At 38.3% G+C, this 23,953-nt stretch overlaps 1 protein-coding gene across 1 annotated transcript; it reads left to right on the top strand.

The window, feature by feature from the left end:
- The first annotated feature begins 19,800 nt into the window (after positions 1–19,800).
- LOC119993953 lies at positions 19,801–22,093 on the top strand. The gene is made up of 2 exons (XM_038841189.1): positions 19,801–21,508; positions 21,687–22,093. The coding sequence occupies exons 1-2, from the start codon at positions 19,801–19,803 to the stop codon at positions 22,091–22,093; spliced, it is 2,115 nt and encodes a 704-aa protein (XP_038697117.1).
- Positions 22,094–23,953: the final 1,860 nt, after the last annotated feature.

Raw genomic sequence — 23,953 nt, forward strand, 5'->3', positions numbered from 1 at the left:
AGAGGAGCTTTTCACGTTTTTGTGCAATTTCAAACATAACTTGGTCTATTCGCATCTTTACTTACGAAACGTTGCACGAAGGCTAAACTAGCAAGTTAGACTTGTAAGAGCACTAAATAGAGGCAACGGTCCACATTGATGCTTTGGAATTGCTCAACTCTCTCCGTAGAGGAGCTTTTCACGTTTTTGTGCAATTTCAAACATAACTTGGTCTATTCGCGTCTTTAACTTACGAAACATTGCACGAAGGCTCAACTAGAAAGTTAGACTTGTAAGACACTAAATAGAGTGCAACGGTCCACATTGATGCTTTGGAATTGCTCAACTCTCTCCGTAGAGGAGCTTTTCACGTTTTTGTGCAATTTCAAACATAACTTGGTCTATTCGCATCTTTAACTTACGAAACGTTGCACGAAGGCTAAACTAGCAAGTTAGACTTGTAAGAGCACTAAATAGAGTACAACGGTCCACATTGACGCTTTGGAATTGCTCAACTCTCTCCATAGAGGAGCTTTTCACGTTTTTGTGCAATTTCAAACATAACTTGGTCTATTCGTCTTTAACTTACGAAACGTTGCACGAAGGCTAAACTAGCAAGTTAGACTTGTAAGAGCACTAAATAGAGTACAACGGTCCACATTGATGCTTTGGAATTGCTCAACTCTCTCCATAGAGGAGCTTTTCACGTTTTTGTGCAATTTCAAACATAACTTGGTCTATTCGCGTCTTTAACTTACGAAACGTTGCACGAAGGCTAAACTAGCAAGTTAGACTTGTAAGAGCACTAAATAGAGTGCAACGGTCCACATTGATGCTTTGGAATTGCTCAACTCTCTCCATAGAGGAGCTTTTCACGTTTTTGTGCAATTTCAAACATAACTTGGTCTATTCGCGTCTTTACTTACGAAACGTTGCACGAAGGCTAAACTAGCAAGTTAGACTTGTAAGAGCACTAAATAGAGTACAACGGTCCACATTGATGCTTTGGAATTGCTCAACTCTCTCCATAGAGGAGCTTTTCACGTTTTTGTGCAATTTCAAACATAACTTGGTCTATTCGCATCTTTAACTTACGAAACGTTGCACGAAGGCTAAACTAGCAAGTTAGACTTGTAAGAGCACTAAATAGAGTGCAACGGTCCACATTGATGCTTTGGAATTGCTCAACTCTCTCCATAGAGGAGCTTTTCACGTTTTTGTGCAATTTCAAACATAACTTGGTCTATTCGCATCTTTAACTTACGAAACGTTGCACGAAGGCTAAACTAGCAAGTTAGACTTGTAAGAGCACTAAATAGAGTACAACGGTCCACATTGATGCTTTGGAATTGCTCAACTCTCTCCATAGAGGAGCTTTTCACGTTTTTGTGCAATTTCAAACATAACTTGGTCTATTCGCATCTTTAACTTACGAAACGTTGCACGAAGGCTAAACTAGCAAGTTAGACTTGTAAGAGCACTAAATAGAGTACAACGGTCCACATTGATGCTTTGGAATTGCTCAACTCTCTCCATAGAGGAGCTTTTCACGTTTTTGTGCAATTTCAAACATAACTTGGTCTATTTCGTCTTTACTTACGAAACGTGCACGAAGGCTAAACTAGCAAGTTAGACTTGTAAGAGCACTAAATAGAGTACAACGGTCCACATTGATGCTTTGGAATTGCTCAACTCTCTCCATAGAGGAGCTTTTCACGTTTTTGTGCAATTTCAAACATAACTTGGTCTATTCGCATCTTTAACTTACGAAACGTTGCACGAAGGCTAAACTAGCAAGTTAGACTTGTAAGAGCACTAAATAGAGTGCAACGGTCCACATTGATGCTTTGGAATTGCTCAACTCTCTCCATAGAGGAGCTTTTCACGTTTTTGTGCAATTTCAAACATAACTTGGTCTATTCGCATCTTTACTTACGAAACGTTGCACGAAGGCTAAACTAGCAAGTTAGACTTGTAAGAGCACTAAATAGAGTACAACGGTCCACATTGATGCTTTGGAATTGCTCAACTCTCTCCATAGAGGAGCTTTTCACGTTTTTGTGCAATTTCAAACATAACTTGGTCTATTCGCGTCTTTAACTTACGAAACGTTGCACGAAGGCTAAACTAGCAAGTTAGACTTGTAAGAGCACTAAATAGAGTGCAACGGTCCACATTGATGCTTTGGAATTGCTCAACTCTCTCCATAGAGGAGCTTTTCACGTTTTTGTGCAATTTCAAACATAACTTGGTCTATTCGCATCTTTACTTACGAAACGTGCACGAAGGCTAAACTAGCAAGTTAGACTTGTAAGAGCACTAAATAGAGTACAACGGTCCACATTGATGCTTTGGAATTGCTCAACTCTCTCCATAGAGGAGCTTTTCACGTTTTTGTGCAATTTCAAACATAACTTGGTCTATTCGCATCTTTAACTTACGAAACGTTGCACGAAGGCTAAACTAGCAAGTTAGACTTGTAAGAGCACTAAATAGAGTACAACGGTCCACATTGATGCTTTGGAATTGCTCAACTCTCTCCATAGAGGAGCTTTTCACGTTTTTGTGCAATTTCAAACATAACTTGGTCTATTCGCATCTTTAACTTACGAAACGTTGCACGAAGGCTAAACTAGCAAGTTAGACTTGTAAGACACTAAATAGAGTGCAACGGTCCACATTGATGCTTTGGAATTGCTCAACTCTCTCCATAGAGGAGCTTTTCACGTTTTTGTGCAATTTCAAACATAACTTGGTCTATTCGCTCTTTACTTACGAAACGGCACGAAGGCTAAACTAGCAAGTTAGACTTGTAAGAGCACTAAATAGAGTACAACGGTCCACATTGATGCTTTGGAATTGCTCAACTCTCTCCATAGAGGAGCTTTTCACGTTTTTGTGCAATTTCAAACATAACTTGGTCTATTCGCATCTTTAACTTACGAAACGTTGCACGAAGGCTAAACTAGCAAGTTAGACTTGTAAGAGCACTAAATAGAGTGCAACGGTCCACATTGATGCTTTGGAATTGCTCAACTCTCTCCATAGAGGAGCTTTTCACGTTTTTGTGCAATTTCAAACATAACTTGGTCTATTCGCATCTTTAACTTACGAAACGTTGCACGAAGGCTAAACTAGCAAGTTAGACTTGTAAGAGCACTAAATAGAGTACAACGGTCCACATTGATGCTTTGGAATTGCTCAACTCTCTCCATAGAGGAGCTTTTCACGTTTTTGTGCAATTTCAAACATAACTTGGTCTATTCGCGTCTTTACTTACGAAACGGCACGAAGGCTAAACTAGCAAGTTAGACTTGTAAGAGCACTAAATAGAGTACAACGGTCCACATTGATGCTTTGGAATTGCTCAACTCTCTCCATAGAGGAGCTTTTCACGTTTTTGTGCAATTTCAAACATAACTTGGTCTATTCGTCTTTACTTACGAAACGTTGCACGAAGGCTAAACTAGCAAGTTAGACTTGTAAGAGCACTAAATAGAGTACAACGGTCCACATTGATGCTTTGGAATTGCTCAACTCTCTCCATAGAGGAGCTTTTCACGTTTTTGTGCAATTTCAAACATAACTTGGTCTATTCGCATCTTTACTTACGAAACGGCACGAAGGCTAAACTAGCAAGTTCGACTTGTAAGAGCACTAAATAGAGTACAACGGTCCACATTGATGCTTTGGAATTGCTCAACTCTCTCCATAGAGGAGCTTTTCACGTTTTTGTGCAAGTTCAAACATAACTTGGTCTATTCGCATCTTTAACTTACGAAACGTTGCACGAAGGCTAAACTAGCAAGTTAGACTTGTAAGAGCACTAAATAGAGTGCAACGGTCCACATTGATGCTTTGGAATTGCTCAACTCTCTCCATAGAGGAGCTTTTCACGTTTTTGTGCAATTTCAAACATAACTTGGTCTATTCGCATCTTTAACTTACGAAACATGCACGAAGGCTAAACTAGCAAGTTAGACTTGTAAGAGCACTAAATAGAGTGCAACGGTCCACATTGATGCTTTGGAATTGCTCAACTCTCTCCATAGAGGACCTTTTCACGTTTTTGTGCAATTTCAAACATAACTTGGTCTATTCGCATCTTTAACTTACGAAACGTTGCACGAAGGCTAAACTAGCAAGTTCGACTTGTAAGAGCACTAAATAGAGTACAACGGTCCACATTGATGCTTTGGAATTGCTCAACTCTCTCCATAGAGGAGCTTTTCACGTTTTTGTGCAATTTCAAACATAACTTGGTCTATTCGTCTTTAACTTACGAAACGTTGCACGAAGGCTAAACTAGCAAGTTAGACTTGTAAGAGCACTAAATAGAGTACAACGGTCCACATTGATGCTTTGGAATTGCTCAACTCTCTCCATAGAGGAGCTTTTCACGTTTTTGTGCAATTTCAAACATAACTTGGTCTATTCGCATCTTTAACTTACGAAACGTTGCACGAAGGCTAAACTAGCAAGTTAGACTTGTAAGAGCACTAAATAGAGTACAACGGTCCACATTGATGCTTTGGAATTGCTCAACTCTCTCCATAGAGGAGCTTTTCACGTTTTTGTGCAATTTCAAACATAACTTGGTCTATTCGCATCTTTAACTTACGAAACGTTGCACGAAGGCTAAACTAGCAAGTTAGACTTGTAAGAGCACTAAATAGAGTGCAACGGTCCACATTGATGCTTTGGAATTGCTCAACTCTCTCCATAGAGGAGCTTTTCACGTTTTTGTGCAATTTCAAACATAACTTGGTCTATTCGCATCTTAACTTACGAAACGTTGCACGAAGGCTAAACTAGCAAGTTAGACTTGTAAGAGCACTAAATAGAGTGCAACGGTCCACATTGATGCTTTGGAATTGCTCAACTCTCTCCATAGAGGAGCTTTTCACGTTTTTGTGCAATTTCAAACATAACTTGGTCTATTCGTCTTTAACTTACGAAACGTTGCACGAAGGCTCTAGCAAGTTAGACTTGTAAGACACTAAATAGAGTGCAACGGTCCACATTGATGCTTTGGAATTGCTCAACTCTCTCCATAGAGGAGCTTTTCACGTTTTTGTGCAATTTCAAACATAACTTGGTCTATTCGCATCTTTACTTACGAAACGTTGCACGAAGGCTAAACTAGCAAGTTAGACTTGTAAGAGCACTAAATAGAGTACAACGGTCCACATTGATGCTTTGGAATTGCTCAACTCTCTCCATAGAGGAGCTTTTCACGTTTTTGTGCAATTTCAAACATAACTTGGTCTATTCGCATCTTTAACTTACGAAACGTTGCACGAAGGCTAAACTAGCAAGTTAGACTTGTAAGAGCACTAAATAGAGTGCAACGGTCCACATTGATGCTTTGGAATTGCTCAACTCTCTCCGTAGAGGAGCTTTTCACGTTTTTGTGCAATTTCAAACATAACTTGGTCTATTCGCTCTTTAACTTACGAAACGGCACGAAGGCTAAACTAGCAAGTTAGACTTGTAAGAGCACTAAATAGAGTACAACGGTCCACATTGATGCTTTGGAATTGCTCAACTCTCTCCATAGAGGAGCTTTTCACGTTTTTGTGCAATTTCAAACATAACTTGGTCTATTCGCATCTTTAACTTACGAAACGTTGCACGAAGGCTAAACTAGCAAGTTAGACTTGTAAGAGCACTAAATAGAGTGCAACGGTCCACATTGATGCTTTGGAATTGCTCAACTCTCTCCATAGAGGAGCTTTTCACGTTTTTGTGCAATTTCAAACATAACTTGGTCTATTCGCATCTTTAACTTACGAAACGTTGCACGAAGGCTAAACTAGCAAGTTAGACTTGTAAGAGCACTAAATAGAGTACAACGGTCCACATTGATGCTTTGGAATTGCTCAACTCTCTCCATAGAGGAGCTTTTCACGTTTTTGTGCAATTTCAAACATAACTTGGTCTATTCGTCTTTACTTACGAAACGGCACGAAGGCTAAACTAGCAAGTTAGACTTGTAAGAGCACTAAATAGAGTGCAACGGTCCACATTGATGCTTTGGAATTGCTCAACTCTCTCCATAGAGGAGCTTTTCACGTTTTTGTGCAATTTCAAACATAACTTGGTCTATTCGCGTCTTTAACTTACGAAACGTTGCACGAAGGCTAAACTAGCAAGTTAGACTTGTAAGAGCACTAAATAGAGTACAACGGTCCACATTGATGCTTTGGAATTGCTCAACTCTCTCCATAGAGGAGCTTTTCACGTTTTTGTGCAATTTCAAACATAACTTGGTCTATTCGCGTCTTTACTTACGAAACGGCACGAAGGCTAAACTAGCAAGTTAGACTTGTAAGAGCACTAAATAGAGTACAACGGTCCACATTGATGCTTTGGAATTGCTCAACTCTCTCCATAGAGGAGCTTTTCACGTTTTTGTGCAATTTCAAACATAACTTGGTCTATTCGCGTCTTTACTTACGAAACGTGCACGAAGGCTAAACTAGCAAGTTAGACTTGTAAGAGCACTAAATAGAGTACAACGGTCCACATTGATGCTTTGGAATTGCTCAACTCTCTCCATAGAGGAGCTTTTCACGTTTTTGTGCAATTTCAAACATAACTTGGTCTATTCGCATCTTTACTTACGAAACGTTGCACGAAGGCTAAACTAGCAAGTTAGACTTGTAAAGCACTAAATAGAGTACAACGGTCCACATTGATGCTTTGGAATTGCTCAACTCTCTCCATAGAGGAGCTTTTCACGTTTTTGTGCAATTTCAAACATAACTTGGTCTATTCGCCTCTTTAACTTACGAAACGTTGCACGAAGGCTAAACTAGCAAGTTAGACTTGTAAGACACTAAATAGAGTACAACGGTCCACATTGATGCTTTGGAATTGCTCAACTCTCTCCGTAGAGGAGCTTTTCACGTTTTTGTGCAATTTCAAACATAACTTGGTCTATTCGCATCTTTAACTTACGAAACGTTGCACGAAGGCTAAACTAGCAAGTTAGACTTGTAAGAGCACTAAATAGAGTACAACGGTCCACATTGATGCTTTGGAATTGCTCAACTCTCTCCGTAGAGGAGCTTTTCACGTTTTTGTGCAATTTCAAACATAACTTGGTCTATTCGCGTCTTTACTTACGAAACGTGCACGAAGGCTAAACTAGCAAGTTAGACTTGTAAGAGCACTAAATAGAGTACAACGGTCCACATTGATGCTTTGGAATTGCTCAACTCTCTCCATAGAGGAGCTTTTCACGTTTTTGTGCAATTTCAAACATAACTTGGTCTATTCGCATCTTTAACTTACGAAACGTTGCACGAAGGCTAAACTAGCAAGTTAGACTTGTAAGACACTAAATAGAGTGCAACGGTCCACATTGATGCTTTGGAATTGCTCAACTCTCTCCATAGAGGAGCTTTTCACGTTTTTGTGCAATTTCAAACATAACTTGGTCTATTCGCATCTTTAACTTACGAAACGTTGCACGAAGGCTAAACTAGCAAGTTAGACTTGTAAGACACTAAATAGAGTACAACGGTCCACATTGATGCTTTGGAATTGCTCAACTCTCTCCATAGAGGAGCTTTTCACGTTTTTGTGCAATTTCAAACATAACTTGGTCTATTCGCATCTTTAACTTACGAAACGTTGCACGAAGGCTAAACTAGCAAGTTAGACTTGTAAGAACACTAAATAGAGTGCAACGGTCCACATTGATGCTTTGGAATTGCTCAACTCTCTCCATAGAGGAGCTTTTCACGTTTTTGTGCAATTTCAAACATAACTTGGTCTATTCGCATCTTTACTTACGAAACGTTGCACGAAGGCTAAACTAGCAAGTTAGACTTGTAAGAGCACTAAATAGAGTACAACGGTCCACATTGATGCTTTGGAATTGCTCAACTCTCTCCATAGAGGAGCTTTTCACGTTTTTGTGCAATTTCAAACATAACTTGGTCTATTCGTCTTTACTTACGAAACGTTGCACGAAGGCTAAACTAGCAAGTTAGACTTGTAAGAGCACTAAATAGAGTACAACGGTCCACATTGATGCTTTGGAATTGCTCAACTCTCTCCATAGAGGAGCTTTTCACGTTTTTGTGCAATTTCAAACATAACTTGGTCTATTCGCATCTTTACTTACGAAACGTTGCACGAAGGCTAAACTAGCAAGTTAGACTTGTAAGAGCACTAAATAGAGTACAACGGTCCACATTGATGCTTTGGAATTGCTCAACTCTCTCCATAGAGGAGCTTTTCACGTTTTTGTGCAATTTCAAACATAACTTGGTCTATTCGCATCTTTAACTTACGAAACGTTGCACGAAGGCTAAACTAGCAAGTTAGACTTGTAAGAGCACTAAATAGAGTACAACGGTCCACATTGATGCTTTGGAATTGCTCAACTCTCTCCATAGAGGAGCTTTTCACGTTTTTGTGCAATTTCAAACATAACTTGGTCTATTCGCATCTTTAACTTACGAAACGTTGCACGAAGGCTAAACTAGCAAGTTAGACTTGTAAGACACTAAATAGAGTGCAACGGTCCACATTGATGCTTTGGAATTGCTCAACTCTCTCCATAGAGGAGCTTTTCACGTTTTTGTGCAATTTCAAACATAACTTGGTCTATTCGCATCTTTAACTTACGAAACGTTGCACGAAGGCTAAACTAGCAAGTTAGACTTGTAAGAGCACTAAATAGAGTACAACGGTCCACATTGATGCTTTGGAATTGCTCAACTCTCTCCATAGAGGAGCTTTTCACGTTTTTGTGCAATTTCAAACATAACTTGGTCTATTCGCGTCTTTACTTACGAAACGTTGCACGAAGGCTAAACTAGCAAGTTAGACTTGTAAGAGCACTAAATAGAGTGCAACGGTCCACATTGATGCTTTGGAATTGCTCAACTCTCTCCGTAGAGGAGCTTTTCACGTTTTTGTGCAATTTCAAACATAACTTGGTCTATTCGTCTTTACTTACGAAACGTTGCACGAAGGCTAAACTAGCAAGTTAGACTTGTAAGAGCACTAAATAGAGTGCAACGGTCCACATTGATGCTTTGGAATTGCTCAACTCTCTCCATAGAGGAGCTTTTCACGTTTTTGTGCAATTTCAAACATAACTTGGTCTATTCGCATCTTTAACTTACGAAACGTTGCACGAAGGCTAAACTAGCAAGTTAGACTTGTAAGAGCACTAAATAGAGTACAACGGTCCACATTGATGCTTTGGAATTGCTCAACTCTCTCCATAGAGGAGCTTTTCAGGTTTTTGTGCAATTTCAAACATAACTTGGTCTATTCGCTTCTTTAACTTACGAAACGTTGCACGAAGGCTAAACTAGCAAGTAGACTTGTAAGAACACTAAATAGAGTGCAACGGTTCACATTGATGCTTTGGAATTGCTCAACTCTCTCCGTAGAGGAGCTTTTCACGTTTTTTGTGCAATTTCAAACATAACTTGGTCTATTCGCGTCTTTACCTTACGAAACATGGCACGGAAGGCTCAACTAGCAAGTTAGACTTGTAAGAGCACTAAATAGAGTACAACGGTCCACATTGACGCCTTGGAATTGCTCAACTCTCTCCATAGAGGAGCTTTTTCACGTTTTTGTGCAATTTCAAACGTAACTTGGTCTATTCGCATCTTTAACTTACGAAACGTTGCACGAAGGCTAAACTAGCAAGTTAGACTTGTAAGAAACACTAAATAGAGTGCAACGGTCCACATTGATGCTTTGGAATTGCTCAACTCTCTCATGGAGGAGCTTTTCACGTTTTTGTCTGCAATTTCAAACATAACTTGGTCTATTCGCATCTTTAACTTACGAAACGTTGCACGAAGGCTAAACTAGCAAGTTAGACTTGTAAGAGCACTAAATGGAGTACAACGGTCCACATTGATGCTTTGGAATTGCTCAACTCTCTCCTTAGAGGAGCTTTTCACGTTTTTGTGCAATTTCAAACATAACTTGGTCTATTCGCGTCTTTACCTTACGAAACATGGCACGAAGGCTCAACTAGCAAGTTAGACTTGAAAGAGCACTAAATAGAGTGCAACGGTCCACATTGATGCTTTCAAATTGCTCAACTCTCTCCGTAGAGGAGCTTTTCACGTTTTTGTGCAATTTCAAACATAACTTGGTCTATTCGCGTCTTTACCTTACGAAACGTGGCACGAAGGCTCAACTAGCAAGTTAGACTTGTAAGAGCACTAAATAGAGTACAACGGTCCACATTGATGCTTTGGAATTGCTCAACTCTCCCCATAGAGGAGCTTTTCACGTTTTTGTGCAATTTCAAACATAACTTGATCTATTCGCGTCTTTACCTTACGAAACATGGCACGAAGGCTCAACTAGCAAGTTAGACTTATAAGAGCACTAAATAGAGTACAACGGTCCACAATGATGCTTTGGAATTGCTCAAGTCTCTCCATAGAGGAGCTTTTCACGTTTTTGTGCAATTTCAAACATAACTTGGTCTATTCGCATCTTTAACTTACTAAACATTGCACGAAGGCTAAACTAGCAAGTTAGACTTGTAAGAACACTAAATAGAGTGCAACGGTCCACATTGATGCTTTGGAATTGCTCAACTCTCTCCATAGAGGAGCTTTTCACGTTTTTGTGCAATTACAAACATAACTTGGTCTACTCGCATCTTTAACTTACGAAACGTTGCACGAAAGCTAAACTAGCAAGTTAGACTTGTAAGAGCACTAAATAGAGTACAACGGTCCACATTCATGCTTTGGAATTGCTCAACTCTCTCCATAGAGGAGCTTTTCACGTTTTTGTCCAATTTCAAACATAACTTGGTCTATTCGCTTCTTTAACTTACGAAACGTTGCACGAAGGCTAAACTAGCAAGTTAGACTTGTAAGAACACTAAATAGAGTGCAACGGTTCACATTGATGCTTTGGAATTGCTCAACTCTCTCCGTAGAGGAGCTTTTCACGTTTTTGTGCAATTTCAAACATAACTTGGCCTATTCGCGTCTTTACCTTACGAAACATGGCACGAAGGCTCAACTAGCAAGTTAGACTTGTAAGAGCACTAAATAGAGTGCAACGATCCACATTGATGCTTTGGAATTGCTCAACTCTCTCCGTAGAGGAGCTTTTCACGTTTTTGTGCAATTTCAAACATAACTTGGTCTATTCGCGTCTTTACCTTACGAAACGTGGCACGAAGGCTAAACTAGCAAGTAAGACTTGTAAGAGCACTAAATGGAGTACAACGGTCCACATTGATGCTTTGGAATTGCTCAACTCTCTCCATAGAGGAGCTTTTCACGTTTTTGTGCAATTTCAAACATAACTTGGTCTATTCGCGTCCTTACCTTACGAAACATGGCACGAAGGCTCAACTAGCAAGTTAGACTTGTAAGAGCACTAAATAGAGTGCAACGGTCCACATTGATGCTTTGGAATTGCTCAACTCTCTCCGTAGAGGAGCTTTTCACGTTTTTGTGCAATTTCAAACATAACTTGGTCTATTCGCGTCTTTACCTTACGAAACGTGGCACGAAGGCTCAACTAGCAAGTTAGACTTGTAAGAGCACCGAACAGAGTACAACGGTCCACATTGATGCTTTGGAATTGCTCAACTCTCTCCATAGAGGAGCTTTTTCACGTTTTGTGCAATTTCAAACATAACTTGGTCTATTCGCATCTTTAACTTACTAAACATTGCACGAAGCTAAACTAGCAAGTTAGACTTGTAAGAGCACTAAATAGAGTACAACGGTCCACATTGATGCTTTGGAATTTCTCAACTCTCTCCATAGAGGAGCTTTTCACGTTTTTATGCAATTTCAAACATAACTTGGTCTATTCGCGTCTTTACCTTACGAAACGTGGCACGAAGGCTAAACTAGCAAGTAAGACTTGTAAGAGCACTAAATGGAGTACAACGGTCCACATTGATGCTTTGGAATTGCTCAACTCTCTCCATAGAGGAGCTTTTCACGTTTTTGTGCAATTTCAAACATAACTTGGTCTATTCGCATCTTTAACTTACGAAACGTTGCACGAAGGCTAAACTAGCAAGTTGGACTTGTAAGAACACTAAATAGAGTGCAACGGTTCACATTGATGCTTTGGAATTGCTCAACTCTCTCCGTAGAGGAGCTTTTCACGTTTTTGTGCAATTTCAAACATAACTTGGTCTATTCGCATCTTTAACTTACGAAACGTTGCACGAAGGCTAAACTAGCAAGTTAGACTTGTAAGAGCACTAAATAGAGTACAACGGTCCACATTCATGCTTTGGAATTGCTCAACTCTCTCCATAGAGGAGCTTTTCAGGTTTTTGTGCAATTTCAAACATAACTTGGTCTATTCGCTTCTTTAACTTACGAAACGTTGCACGAAGGCTAAACTAGCAAGTTAGACTTGTAAGAACACTAAATAGAGTGCAACGGTTCACATTGATGCTTTGGAATTGCTCAACTCTCTCCGTAGAGGAGCTTTTCACGTTTTTGTGCAATTTCAAAAATAACTTGGTCTATTCGCGTCTTTACCTTACGAAACATGGCACGAAGGCTCAACTAGCAAGTTAGACTTGTAAGAGCACTAAATAGAGTACAACGGTCCACATTGACGCCTTGGAATTGCTCAACTCTCTCCATAGAGGAGCTTTTCACGTTTTTGTGCAATTTCAAACGTAACTTGGTCTATTCGCATCTTTAACTTACGAAACGTTGCACGAAGGCTAAACTAGCAAGTTAGACTTGTAAGAACACTAAATAGAGTGCAACGGTCCACATTGATGCTTTGGAATTGCTCAACTCTCTCCATAGAGGAGCTTTTCACGTTTTTGTGCAATTTCAAACATAACTTGGTCTATTCGCATCTTTAACTTACGAAACGTTGCACGAAGGCTAAACTAGCAAGTTAGACTTGTAAGAGCACTAAATGGAGTACAACGGTCCATATTGATGCTTTGGAATTGCTCAACTCTCTCCTTAGAGGAGCTTTTCACGTTTTTGTGCAATTTCAAACATAACTTGGTCTATTCGCGTCTTTACCTTACGAAACATGGCACGAAGGCTCAACTAGCAAGTTAGACTTGAAAGAGCACTAAATAGAGTGCAACGGTCCACATTGATGCTTTCAAATTGCTCAACTCTCTCCGTAGAGGAGCTTTTCACGTTTTTGTGCAATTTCAAACATAACTTGGTCTATTCGCGTCTTTACCTTACGAAACGTGGCACGAAGGCTCAACTAGCAAGTTAGACTTGTAAGAGCACTAAATAGAGTACAACGGTCCACATTGATGCTTTGGAATTGCTCAACTCTCCCCATAGAGGAGCTTTTCACGTTTTTGTGCAATTTCAAACATAACTTGATCTATTCGCGTCTTTACCTTACGAAACATGGCACGAAGGCTCAACTAGCAAGTTAGACTTGTAAGAGCACTAAATAGAGTGCAACGGTCCACATTGATGCTTTGGAATTGCTCAACTCTCTCCGTAGAGGAGCTTTTCACGTTTTTGTGCAATTTCAAACATAACTTGGTCTATTCGCGTCTTTACCTTACGAAACGTGGCACGAAGGCTCAACTAGCAAGTTAGACTTGTAAGAGCACCGAACAGAGTACAACGGTCCACTTTGATGCTTTGGAATTGCTCAACTCTCTCCATAGAGGAGCTTTTCACGTTTTTGTGCAATTTCAAACATAACTTGGTCTATTCGCATCTTTAACTTACTAAACATTGCACGAAGGCTAAACTAGCAAGTTAGACTTGTAAGAGCACTAAATAGAGTACAACGGTCCACATTGATGCTTTGGAATTTCTCAACTCTCTCCATAGAGGAGCTTTTCACGTTTTTGTGCAATTTCAAACATAACTTGGTCTATTCGCGTCTTTACCTTACGAAACGTGGCACGAAGGCTAAACTAGCAAGTAAGACTTGTAAGAGCACTAAATGGAGTACAACGGTCCACATTGATGCTTTGGAATTGCTCAACTCTCTCCATAGAGGAGCTTTTCACGTTTTTGTGCAATTTCAAACATAACTTGGTCTCTTCGCATCTTTAACTTACGAAACGTTGCACGAAGGCTAAACTAGCAAGTTAGACTTGTAAGAACACTAAATAGAGTGCAACGGTTCACATTGATGCTTTGGAATTGCTCAACTCTCTCCGTAGAGGAGCTTTTCACGTTTTTGTGCAATTTCAAACATAACTTGGTCTATTCGCATCTTTAACTTACGAAACGTTGCACGAAGGCTAAACTAGCAAGTTAGACTTGTAAGAGCACTAAATAGAGTACAACGGTCCACATTCATGCTTTGGAATTGCTCAACTCTCTCCATAGAGGAGCTTTTCAGGTTTTTGTGCAATTTCAAACATAACTTGGTCTATTCGCTTCTTTAACTTACGAAACGTTGCACGAAGGCTAAACTAGCAAGTTAGACTTGTAAGAACACTAAATAGAGTGCAACGGTTCACATTGATGCTTTGGAATTGCTCAACTCTCTCCGTAGAGGAGCTTTTCACGTTTTTGTGCAATTTCAAACATAACTTGGTCTATTCGCGTCTTTACCTTACGAAACATGGCACGAAGGCTCAACTAGCAAGTTAGACTTGTAAGAGCACTAAATAGAGTACAACGGTCCACATTGACGCCTTGGAATTGCTCAACTCTCTCCATAGAGGAGCTTTTCACGTTTTTGTGCAATTTCAAACGTAACTTGGTCTATTCGCATCTTTAACTTACGAAACGTTGCACGAAGGCTAAACTAGCAAGTTAGACTTGTAAGAACACTAAATAGAGTGCAACGGTCCACATTGATGCTTTGGAATTGCTCAACTCTCTCCATAGAGGAGCTTTTCACGTTTTTGTGCAATTTCAAACATAACTTGGTCTATTCGCATCTTTAACTTACGAAACGTTGCACGAAGGCTAAAGTAGCAAGTTAGACTTGTAAGAGCACTAAATGGAGTACAACGGTCCACATTGATGCTTTGGAATTGCTCAACTCTCTCCTTAGAGGAGCTTTTCACGTTTTTGTGCAATTTCAAACATAACTTGGTCTATTCGCGTCTTTACCTTACGAAACATGGCACGAAGGCTCAACTAGCAAGTTAGACTTGAAAGAGCACTAAATAGAGTGCAACGGTCCGCATTGATGCTTTCAAATTGCTCAACTCTCTCCGTAGAGGAGCTTTTCACGTTTTTGTGCAATTTCAAACATAACTTGGTCTATTCGCGTCTTTACCTTACGAAACGTGGCACGAAGGCTCAACTAGCAAGTTAGACTTGTAAGAGCACTAAATAGAGTACAACGGTCCACATTGATGCTTTGGAATTGCTCAACTCTCCCCATAGAGGAGCTTTTCACGTTTTTGTGCAATTTCAAACATAACTTGATCTATTCGCGTCTTTACCTTACGAAACATGGCACGAAGGCTCAACTAGCAAGTTAGACTTGTAAGAGCACTAAATAGAGTACAACGGTCCACAATGATGCTTTGGAATTGCTCAAGTCTCTCCGTAGAGGAGCTTTTCACGTTTTTGTGCAATTTCAAACATAACTTGGTCTATTCGCATCTTTAACTTACTAAACATTGCACGAAGGCTAAACTAGCAAGTTAGACTTGTAAGAACACTAAATAGAGTGCAACGGTCCACATTGATGCTTTGGAATTGCTCAACTCTCTCCATAGAGGAGCTTTTCACGTTTTTATGCAATTACAAACATAACTTGGTCTACTCGCATCTTTAACTTACGAAACGTTGCACGAAAGCTAAACTAGCAAGTTAGACTTGTAAGAGCACTAAATAGAGTACAACGGTCCACATTCATGCTTTGGAATTGCTCAACTCTCTCCATAGAGGAGCTTTTCACGTTTTTGTCCAATTTCAAACATAACTTGGTCTATTCGCTTCTTTAACTTACGAAACGTTGCACGAAGGCTAAACTAGCAAGTTAGACTTGTAAGAACACTAAATAGAGTGCAACGGTTCACATTGATGCTTTGGAATTGCTCAACTCTCTCCGTAGAGGAGCTTTTCACGTTTTTGTGCAATTTCAAACATAACTTGGTCTATTCGCGTCTTTACCTTACGAAACATGGCACGAAGGCTCAACAAGCAAGTTAGACTTGTAAGAGCACTAAATAGAGTGCAACGATCCACATTGATGCTTTGGAATTGCTCAACTCTCTCCGTAGAGGAGCTTTTCACGTTTTTGTGCAATTTCAAACATAACTTGGTCTATTCGCGTCTTTACCTTACGAAACGTGGCACGAAGGCTAAACTAGCAAGTAAGACTTGTAAGAGCACTAAATGGAGTACAACGGTCCACATTGATGCTTTGGAATTGCTCAACTCTCTCCATAGAGGAGCTTTTCACGTTTTTGTGCAATTTCAAACATAACTTGGTCTATTCGCGTCTTTACCTTACGAAACATGGCACGAAGGCTCAACTAGCAAGTTAGACTTGTAAGAGCACTAAATAGAGTGCAACGGTCCACATTGATGCTTTGGAATTGCTCAACTCTCTCCGTAGAGGAGCTTTTCACGTTTTTGTGCAATTTCAAACATAACTTGGTCTATTCGCGTCTTTACCTTACGAAACATGGCACGAAGGCTCAACTAGCAAGTTAGACTTGTAAGAGCACCGAACAGAGTACAACGGTCCACATTGATGCTTTGGAATTGCTCAACTCTCTCCATAGAGGAGCTTTTCACGTTTTTGTGCAATTTCAAACATAACTTGGTCTATTCGCATCTTTAACTTACGAAACGTTGCACGAAGGCTAAACTAGCAAGTTAGACTTGTAAGAGCACTAAATAGAGTGCAACGGTTCACATTGATGATTTGGAATTGCTCAACTCTCTCCGTAGAGGAGCTTTTCACGTTTTTGTGCAATTTCAAACATAACTTGGTCTATTCGCATCTTTAACTTACGAAACGTTGCACGAAGGCTCAACTAGCAAGTTAGACTTGTAAGAGCACTAAATAGAGTACAACGGTCCACATTGATGCTTTGGAATTGCTCAACTCTCTCCGTAGAGGAGCTTTTCACGTTTTTGTGCAATTTCAAACATAACTTGGTCTATTCGCATCTTTAACTTACGAAACGTTGCACGAAGGCTAAACTAGCAAGTTAGACTTGTAAGAGCACTAAATGGAGTACAACGGTCCACATTGATGCTTTGGAATTGCTCAACTCTCTCCGTAAAGGAGCTCTTCACGTTTTTGTGCAATTTCAAACATAACTTGGTCTATTCGCGTCTTTACCTTACGAAACATGGCACGAAGGCTCAACTAGCAAGTTAGACTTGTAAGAGCACTAAATAGAGTGCAACGGTCCACATTGATGTTGGACCAAAGGTCCTATATTTTTTGTTTTGATGATTGTATCATGCTATGCTATTTGATTACATGATCTTTGTGATGAATTTGATGGTAAATTGATTGAATTTGAGACTTCTCTTAATTGGTTTTTCATTCAAGTGTTTTAAAACTAGTTGTGAACTCAACGATCGTTTTTATATCAAATGACATCTAAATGAGCTGAATTTTTATAGAGACATTAATCACATCATAAGGAACATTTTGCTTGAAGGAATGAATAACAAATTCTGCCGTTTAGTAGCTGAAAAGCTGTGCCCTAGTTCATATCCGAAAATTATGTTTATTTGTCTTAATTGAGTGCTTATGTGACTAAATGATATTTGTTTGAGCTGGAAACTTATATGTACATAAGTCCATATATATTATGATGTTATATGCTCTAATTTTGATTATTTGAACTCAACTAACCTATTGTTCAAGCATGAAGCTCAAATGAGTTTACAAGCATATCTTAAGGTTTTTCAGGTTAAGACAAGAGTCGTAGTAATCCGGCTGTCCAAGAATAGTCTCGTAAGACTTAGGACAAGCTATGAAATCCTAAGCACTCTTGCAAATCCACTAGAAGGTGAATGTTGAAAATGTCCAATTCAGACAAGAAGTGTTCATTTCAGACAAGGTGTGTCCAATTAGGACGCTGTGTCAATTTCAGACAAGCACTTTATGGTGAGTATTTGGTGGAGATTTCAACAAACTACATTCAAAATTTAAAGAGAGGATTCGAAATTCAAAGTTGGAGATTCGAAATTCGAAATTCAAAATCAAGTCAAGGTTGTTGCATGATTTTCGAAATTTAGTGTACAAGAACAAGAATGTGGCAAGGTTCAAGATGTGTTGCTGTATTTTTTGAAGATCAAAATCAAAGTTTGTTGCAACTTATGAGGAGATAACCAAGAGAGAGATTCAAGCCCTTGAAATCAAATTTTCAAAGTTGAAGCTGAGGAGATATCTTCAAAGGAGCTTTGATTGGCTGAAATTTGAAAGAAGATGAAGCCAATTTCAAAAGTCATGTTGGTAAAGATCTCATTCAAGTCAAAATGGAGCTGTTATGATCAAGTGATTGCATTTCTTCAACAAGAGACTTAAATGGACGAAAATCTTGGGTGAACATGGCCAAGTATGTTGTCTACATTCAAAGACAAGAGAATGATATATTTGAATGGAGGATATCAAGTTTGTTGGCAGAATTGTTCAAAGAGAGGCTGTTGCACTATAAAAGGAGAATATCAAGTTTGTTTTCAAAAAACTACATTCAAATTCAAAGTTCAAGTGAAGATGAGAAGATCAAGGGATGATCTCAACTATCTCTACTTGGCTTTCCTATAAATAGCCATCCATACAAGAGGAGATGACACAAGACTTGCTACAAGCTACATAGCCTATTCTCTCAAGCTCTCTTTCTCTCCAGCAAAAGCCAAGTCTTTCAAGTCTAGTTCTACAAGCATATATTGTTGTTACTAAAAAGCTCTCCGACACTTTATATTTCAATCCTACCTGTGAGTCTTTGTCAAATTTGTGAGAGTTCCCTCAAACCTTGTTGGTTAAACACTAGAGTGGAACCTAGAGCCTAAAATTGTATCCCTTACCTTGTGAGGTTGTAAAAAGTTTAAGGGTGACTTGTAAAAAACCCTCTGTGAGTTGTTGGTTTCTTGAGGAAACTATTTATCCTAGTGGATTTGAAAATCCTAAGCAAGGGTGCTTAGGTAGTAGACGTAGGAGGGTGCTCCGAACTACTATAAATCATCGTGTGCTTTACTTTTGCTTGTTTATTGTTTTGCATGCTTTGATTATTTACTTGTTCAATACTGCCATTCATAATTCTTGATCATTCGATTATCTTGTGATAATTTTGGGTGACTTGAATTTGAAAGTTCATTTCTCTACTCAATACTTGCAAAATCAAATCTGCCCATTTTGTGTTTATATTGGTCAAAACTTTTCTAAGCATTCTAATATTGATATTCTGAACTGTTTTCATAATCTGGTACTTATTATGCTCTAATTTCAGTTGGTTGATGGTTTAGAGTTAAAGCTTGATTTTCGGTTCACATCTAAATATATTGTTCTTAATATTGATATTTCAGCCCCTTTAACCTACTTTATGAAATTCTGAATTAGTGTGTTGATTACTTGAATCCTAGCATCTTATATCATATATATTCGTTTATATACATCTTATATAGTTGTGTTCTACTTGCCCTATCATTTGGATTAAGATATTGCATCTGAAACTGAAATTGATTTGAACCGGTTAGGGCTATACTAGTAAAGACCAACTTCTGTACTTTGTGTCTTTGTTTTTGTGGTCTATTTTCTGTTTAAAAGTAAGGGGATTCACAGTTGGAATTTGGGGACACAATTCACCCCCCCCTCCTTGTGTCGCCTAGGTCCTACAATTGGTATCGGAGCAAGGACTAGCTAGAAATTAGAATTAACACTCTACTAGCGTAAATGCATTCACAACATCTCATGGTGAGGCTGAAAGGTCTCTCTATGAACAGACCTCCATTTTTCAATGGAAAAGACTATGGTTTTTGGAAAACTAGGATGAGAATTTTTATAAGATCAATTGACTTAGATTTATGGGATGTAATAGAGTATGGTCCACATAGGCCTAAGAAGAAATCAGGAGACACGCTTGTCGATAAAGAAAGAAGTGAATGGACAATGGAAGATAAGAAATTGGTTAGTCTAAATGATAGAGCTGTAAACATCTTACATTGTGCATTAATTAGAGCTGAATTTGATCATATTTCAACTTGTAAAAGTGCTAGGGAGATTTGGTGCATGCTAGAGCTTAAACATGAAGGAACTAGTCAAGTAAAGGATACTAAGATAAATATGCTTGTACATGACTATGAATTGTTTAAGATGAAACCAAATGAATGCATTTCTGATATGTTTGCTCGTCTAACCACCATTTGTAATGAATTGCAAAGTCTTGGTAAAGTGTACTCAAATGCAGATAGAGTTCAAAAGGTACTAAGGAGCTTACCAAAGACATGGAAAGACAAAGTCACCGCAATCCAAGAGGCAAAGGACTTGCAGACCTTGAAGTTGGAGGAACTCATTGGGAGCTTAATGACACATGAGATTGAGCTAAAGAAGTATGAAGAAGAGGATGAGACACCTAGAAGAAAAGGAATAGCACTTGCTGCTAATTCGGATAGCTCAAGTGATGAAGATGAGGAGACACAAATTGCAAGAAATTTCAGAAAGTTTATGAAATTTCAGAAGCAAGGAGGCTTCAAGAGAAAGGGTAACTTTAAGGGTAAGAAAAATGAACTAACATGTTTTAGATGTGGCAAAACAGGTCACTTGATTGCTGAATGCCCAAAACCTTCAAAGAAGAAGTTTAAAGGAAAAGGAAAGAAAGAGAAGAAGGCCTTTAAAGCTACATGGGATAACACTAGCTCAGATGGCTCATCAAGTGAAGAAGAGGAAGATCACACAGCCAAATTGTGTTTAATGGCAAAATCGGCTGAAGTCTCATCTAGTCAAGATGAGGTAGTAAGTGTTTCTGAATCTCAATGTTTTGATTCATTATCTGATGCATATGCTCAATTATGTGAATTTCATGAATCTCTAATGCTTAAATACAAGCTAGCTAAAAAGGAAATTTCTAGACTAAAGAAAATTGAAAAGGTGCATCTGCATGATTGTGTAGAATTGAAGACTAAGCATGATGATTTAGATATTACATGTAATGATCTTGCTGGTAATATTGATGATCTTGTGATGGAAATTGAAGCACTTAAAGAACACACATGTCAAGGCATAACTGATTTACAATTACAAAAGTTACGTGAATTTGATGAAATGCAAGAAAGAGTAAAAGAGTTAGATAGTGAAATACTGTCTTGGGAAGAGTATGAATCCAAAATGCTTGATAAACTCACAAATTTGAAATCTGAAGTAGAAAATCTAAATGAAAAGAACCAATTGCTTGAAATGAAATTCTCACAATTTTGTACAAGTTCTGAAAAATTGGATTTGCTATTTTCTTCTCAAAGGCATTATTTGGATAAGAGTGGAATTGGATATGATCCAATGAAGCTAAATGAGAGTCTAAGTGGCACAAGTGCCATGGGTAGAACCTCTATTGTGGCTGCCCAAAGGGCCAAGCTCCTAAGAGCTAGGGTTTCACACCCAAGGCCAGGTGTATTTAAATTGAAAAGGTATTGGGTACCTAAAGGCATGAGAAATGATGATATAAATGCTTATGTTGAATCTATGTATGGTGTGCATATTATTGCTAATGTGACTAACCCTAAAGGATCCAAGGTTTGGATACCTAAGCTTCATTGATTTTATTTTAAAGGTATGCTTAAAAACAGAATTCAAGAGTGGAGAATGGTATCTTGATAGTGGATGTTCTAGGCATATGACTGGAAATCCAACCATGTTCACTACCTTCACTAAAAAGAAACATGGTGGAAACATCACATTTGGAGATAACTCCAAAGGTAGAATTCTTGGAAATGGTTCCGTAGGTAATTCTTCCTTTGCCATAGATGGTGTGTTGTATGTGAGTGGTTTATCATTTAATCTCATTAGCATTAGTCAACTAGCTGATAAAGGATTTGTGGTAAAGTTCAAAAAGGACAAATACTTGATTAAAAATAAGTTAAAAGAATTGGTAGTTGCTGGTTCTAGAAGTGGCAATGTGTATGTTATTGATTTTGAATCTTTAAGTAGTAGTTTAACTTGTTTGATTGCTTCTAGTGATTGTGCATTACATTGACATAGAAGATTAGGTCATATTGGCATGTCAACTTTGAGAAAATTTGCATGCTAGAAATCTGGTATGAAGCTTACCTAGGTTGAAAGTTAACGAAAATCATATATGTGATGATTATTCTGTATATATAAGGAAAATAATAAAATAATCATTATTTCATATTCTTAAGATCAAGAGTGATATTGATATGTCTTGTTCTTAAATTTTAATGGTATAACTCTTGGTTAAGTCTTTTGTGCATAGTAAAAAGAAACAGGTTTTAAGAAACTTGCTCCACAATCTGAGAGGTATTGATGCAAGCCATGAGAACATTCACATGAACAAGGTGTTCAAAGCTTCAAGTGTTCAAGCTAAGTAAATAAGATGCAAAGTGGACAAAAAGAGCATATGGAAACTATAGAATCAGCTAGTGTCATACTACACCCAAAAGAAGCAAACCTTTGAAGATACATCTTATGAGGTTTCAGCTAGATCAACAAGGGGTTCCTATGGTCAACTCTAAAGCCTTATTCTATCTTTAATATGGTACATTGCATGAACTATTTGATTCCATGAGTTGCTTGATTACATGAAATGATTGATTGCATATATGAAATGGTTGACGTCATTGTGTCAAATAGAATGATTTTGATAATATATATGTCTTTGATTGAATTGCTTGAGAGTTTTAAAATTTGAGTCTAAAATGATCCATCTATAAAAATGGCATTGAAAAGAGATCTATGGGAGTTTAGTATAGGTTACTCAAAATGAATATGGCTTTACTTTGAAGATTATAACTTGGGTAAGTTTAATCCGAAAAGAGACATTGTGCATAAAAGTTGATGTCATTGAATTCTTGATATCTTTGATTGATTAATCCCATTTTTTTTATCAAATTGTTATGACTAATTCTCTGCATCATTCAAGGGGGAGTTGTGTTCTCACATGTGAAAGGAAACTTTGGAACTAATGTCAAGGACCATATATTTGGTCACTATGCTCGTTTGATGAAATATATGTTTTTGAACTTATTTTAAAGAACTTGAATGATATATAGCATGTTATAGATGCTCCATGGTTAATTGAAAAGTGAGCTACAGTTGGCATCAAATGCTATTGTGATTTCAATTGATGTGTGAATCATATGCATGATTTTAGGGGGAGCATTGCATAAGAACCCTTTTCGGGTAAGATAGTTGAGTTTTGAAAAATGCAGTTTTCATCCCACATACTTACATGGCATCATTTGTATAAAATTGTGCATTCATGGGCTGACTACTTCCTTTTTGATTGATAACAAAAAGGGGGAGAGAATTGATGATGTAGAAAGTGCATTAGTTGTATTAGTTCGTAAGTTAAGGAGGAGAGTGCATAATTTTTTGACAAAATATGGGAATGAGTGAAGCATGAAATAAGGGGTGAGCTTAGTGCCCTTAAAGGCTTAGTACATTTCATGCATTCAAGTTTGGTATCAAATTCAATAGTTATCAAATAGCTTTCTACATGCTAGGTTTTGTAATCATCAAAAAGGGGGAGATTGTTGGACCAAAGGTCCTATATTTTTTGTTTTGATGATTGTATCATGCTATGCTATTTGATTACATGATCTTTGTGATGAATTTGATGGTAAATTGATTGAATTTGAGACTTCTCTTAATTGGTTTTTCATTCAAGTGTTTTAAAACTAGTTGTGAACTCAACGATCGTTTTTTATATCAAATGACATCTAAATGAGCTGAATTTTTATAGAGACATTAATCACATCATAAGGAACATTTTGCTTGAAGGAATGAATAACAAATTCTGCCGTTTAGTAGCTGAAAAGCTGTGCCCTAGTTCATATCCGAAAATTATGTTTATTTGTCTTAATTGAGTGCTTAT

Source organism: Tripterygium wilfordii, unplaced genomic scaffold (assembly GCF_013401445.1).
Source record: "Tripterygium wilfordii isolate XIE 37 unplaced genomic scaffold, ASM1340144v1 ctg125, whole genome shotgun sequence".
Classification (NCBI taxonomy): domain Eukaryota; kingdom Viridiplantae; phylum Streptophyta; class Magnoliopsida; order Celastrales; family Celastraceae; genus Tripterygium; species Tripterygium wilfordii.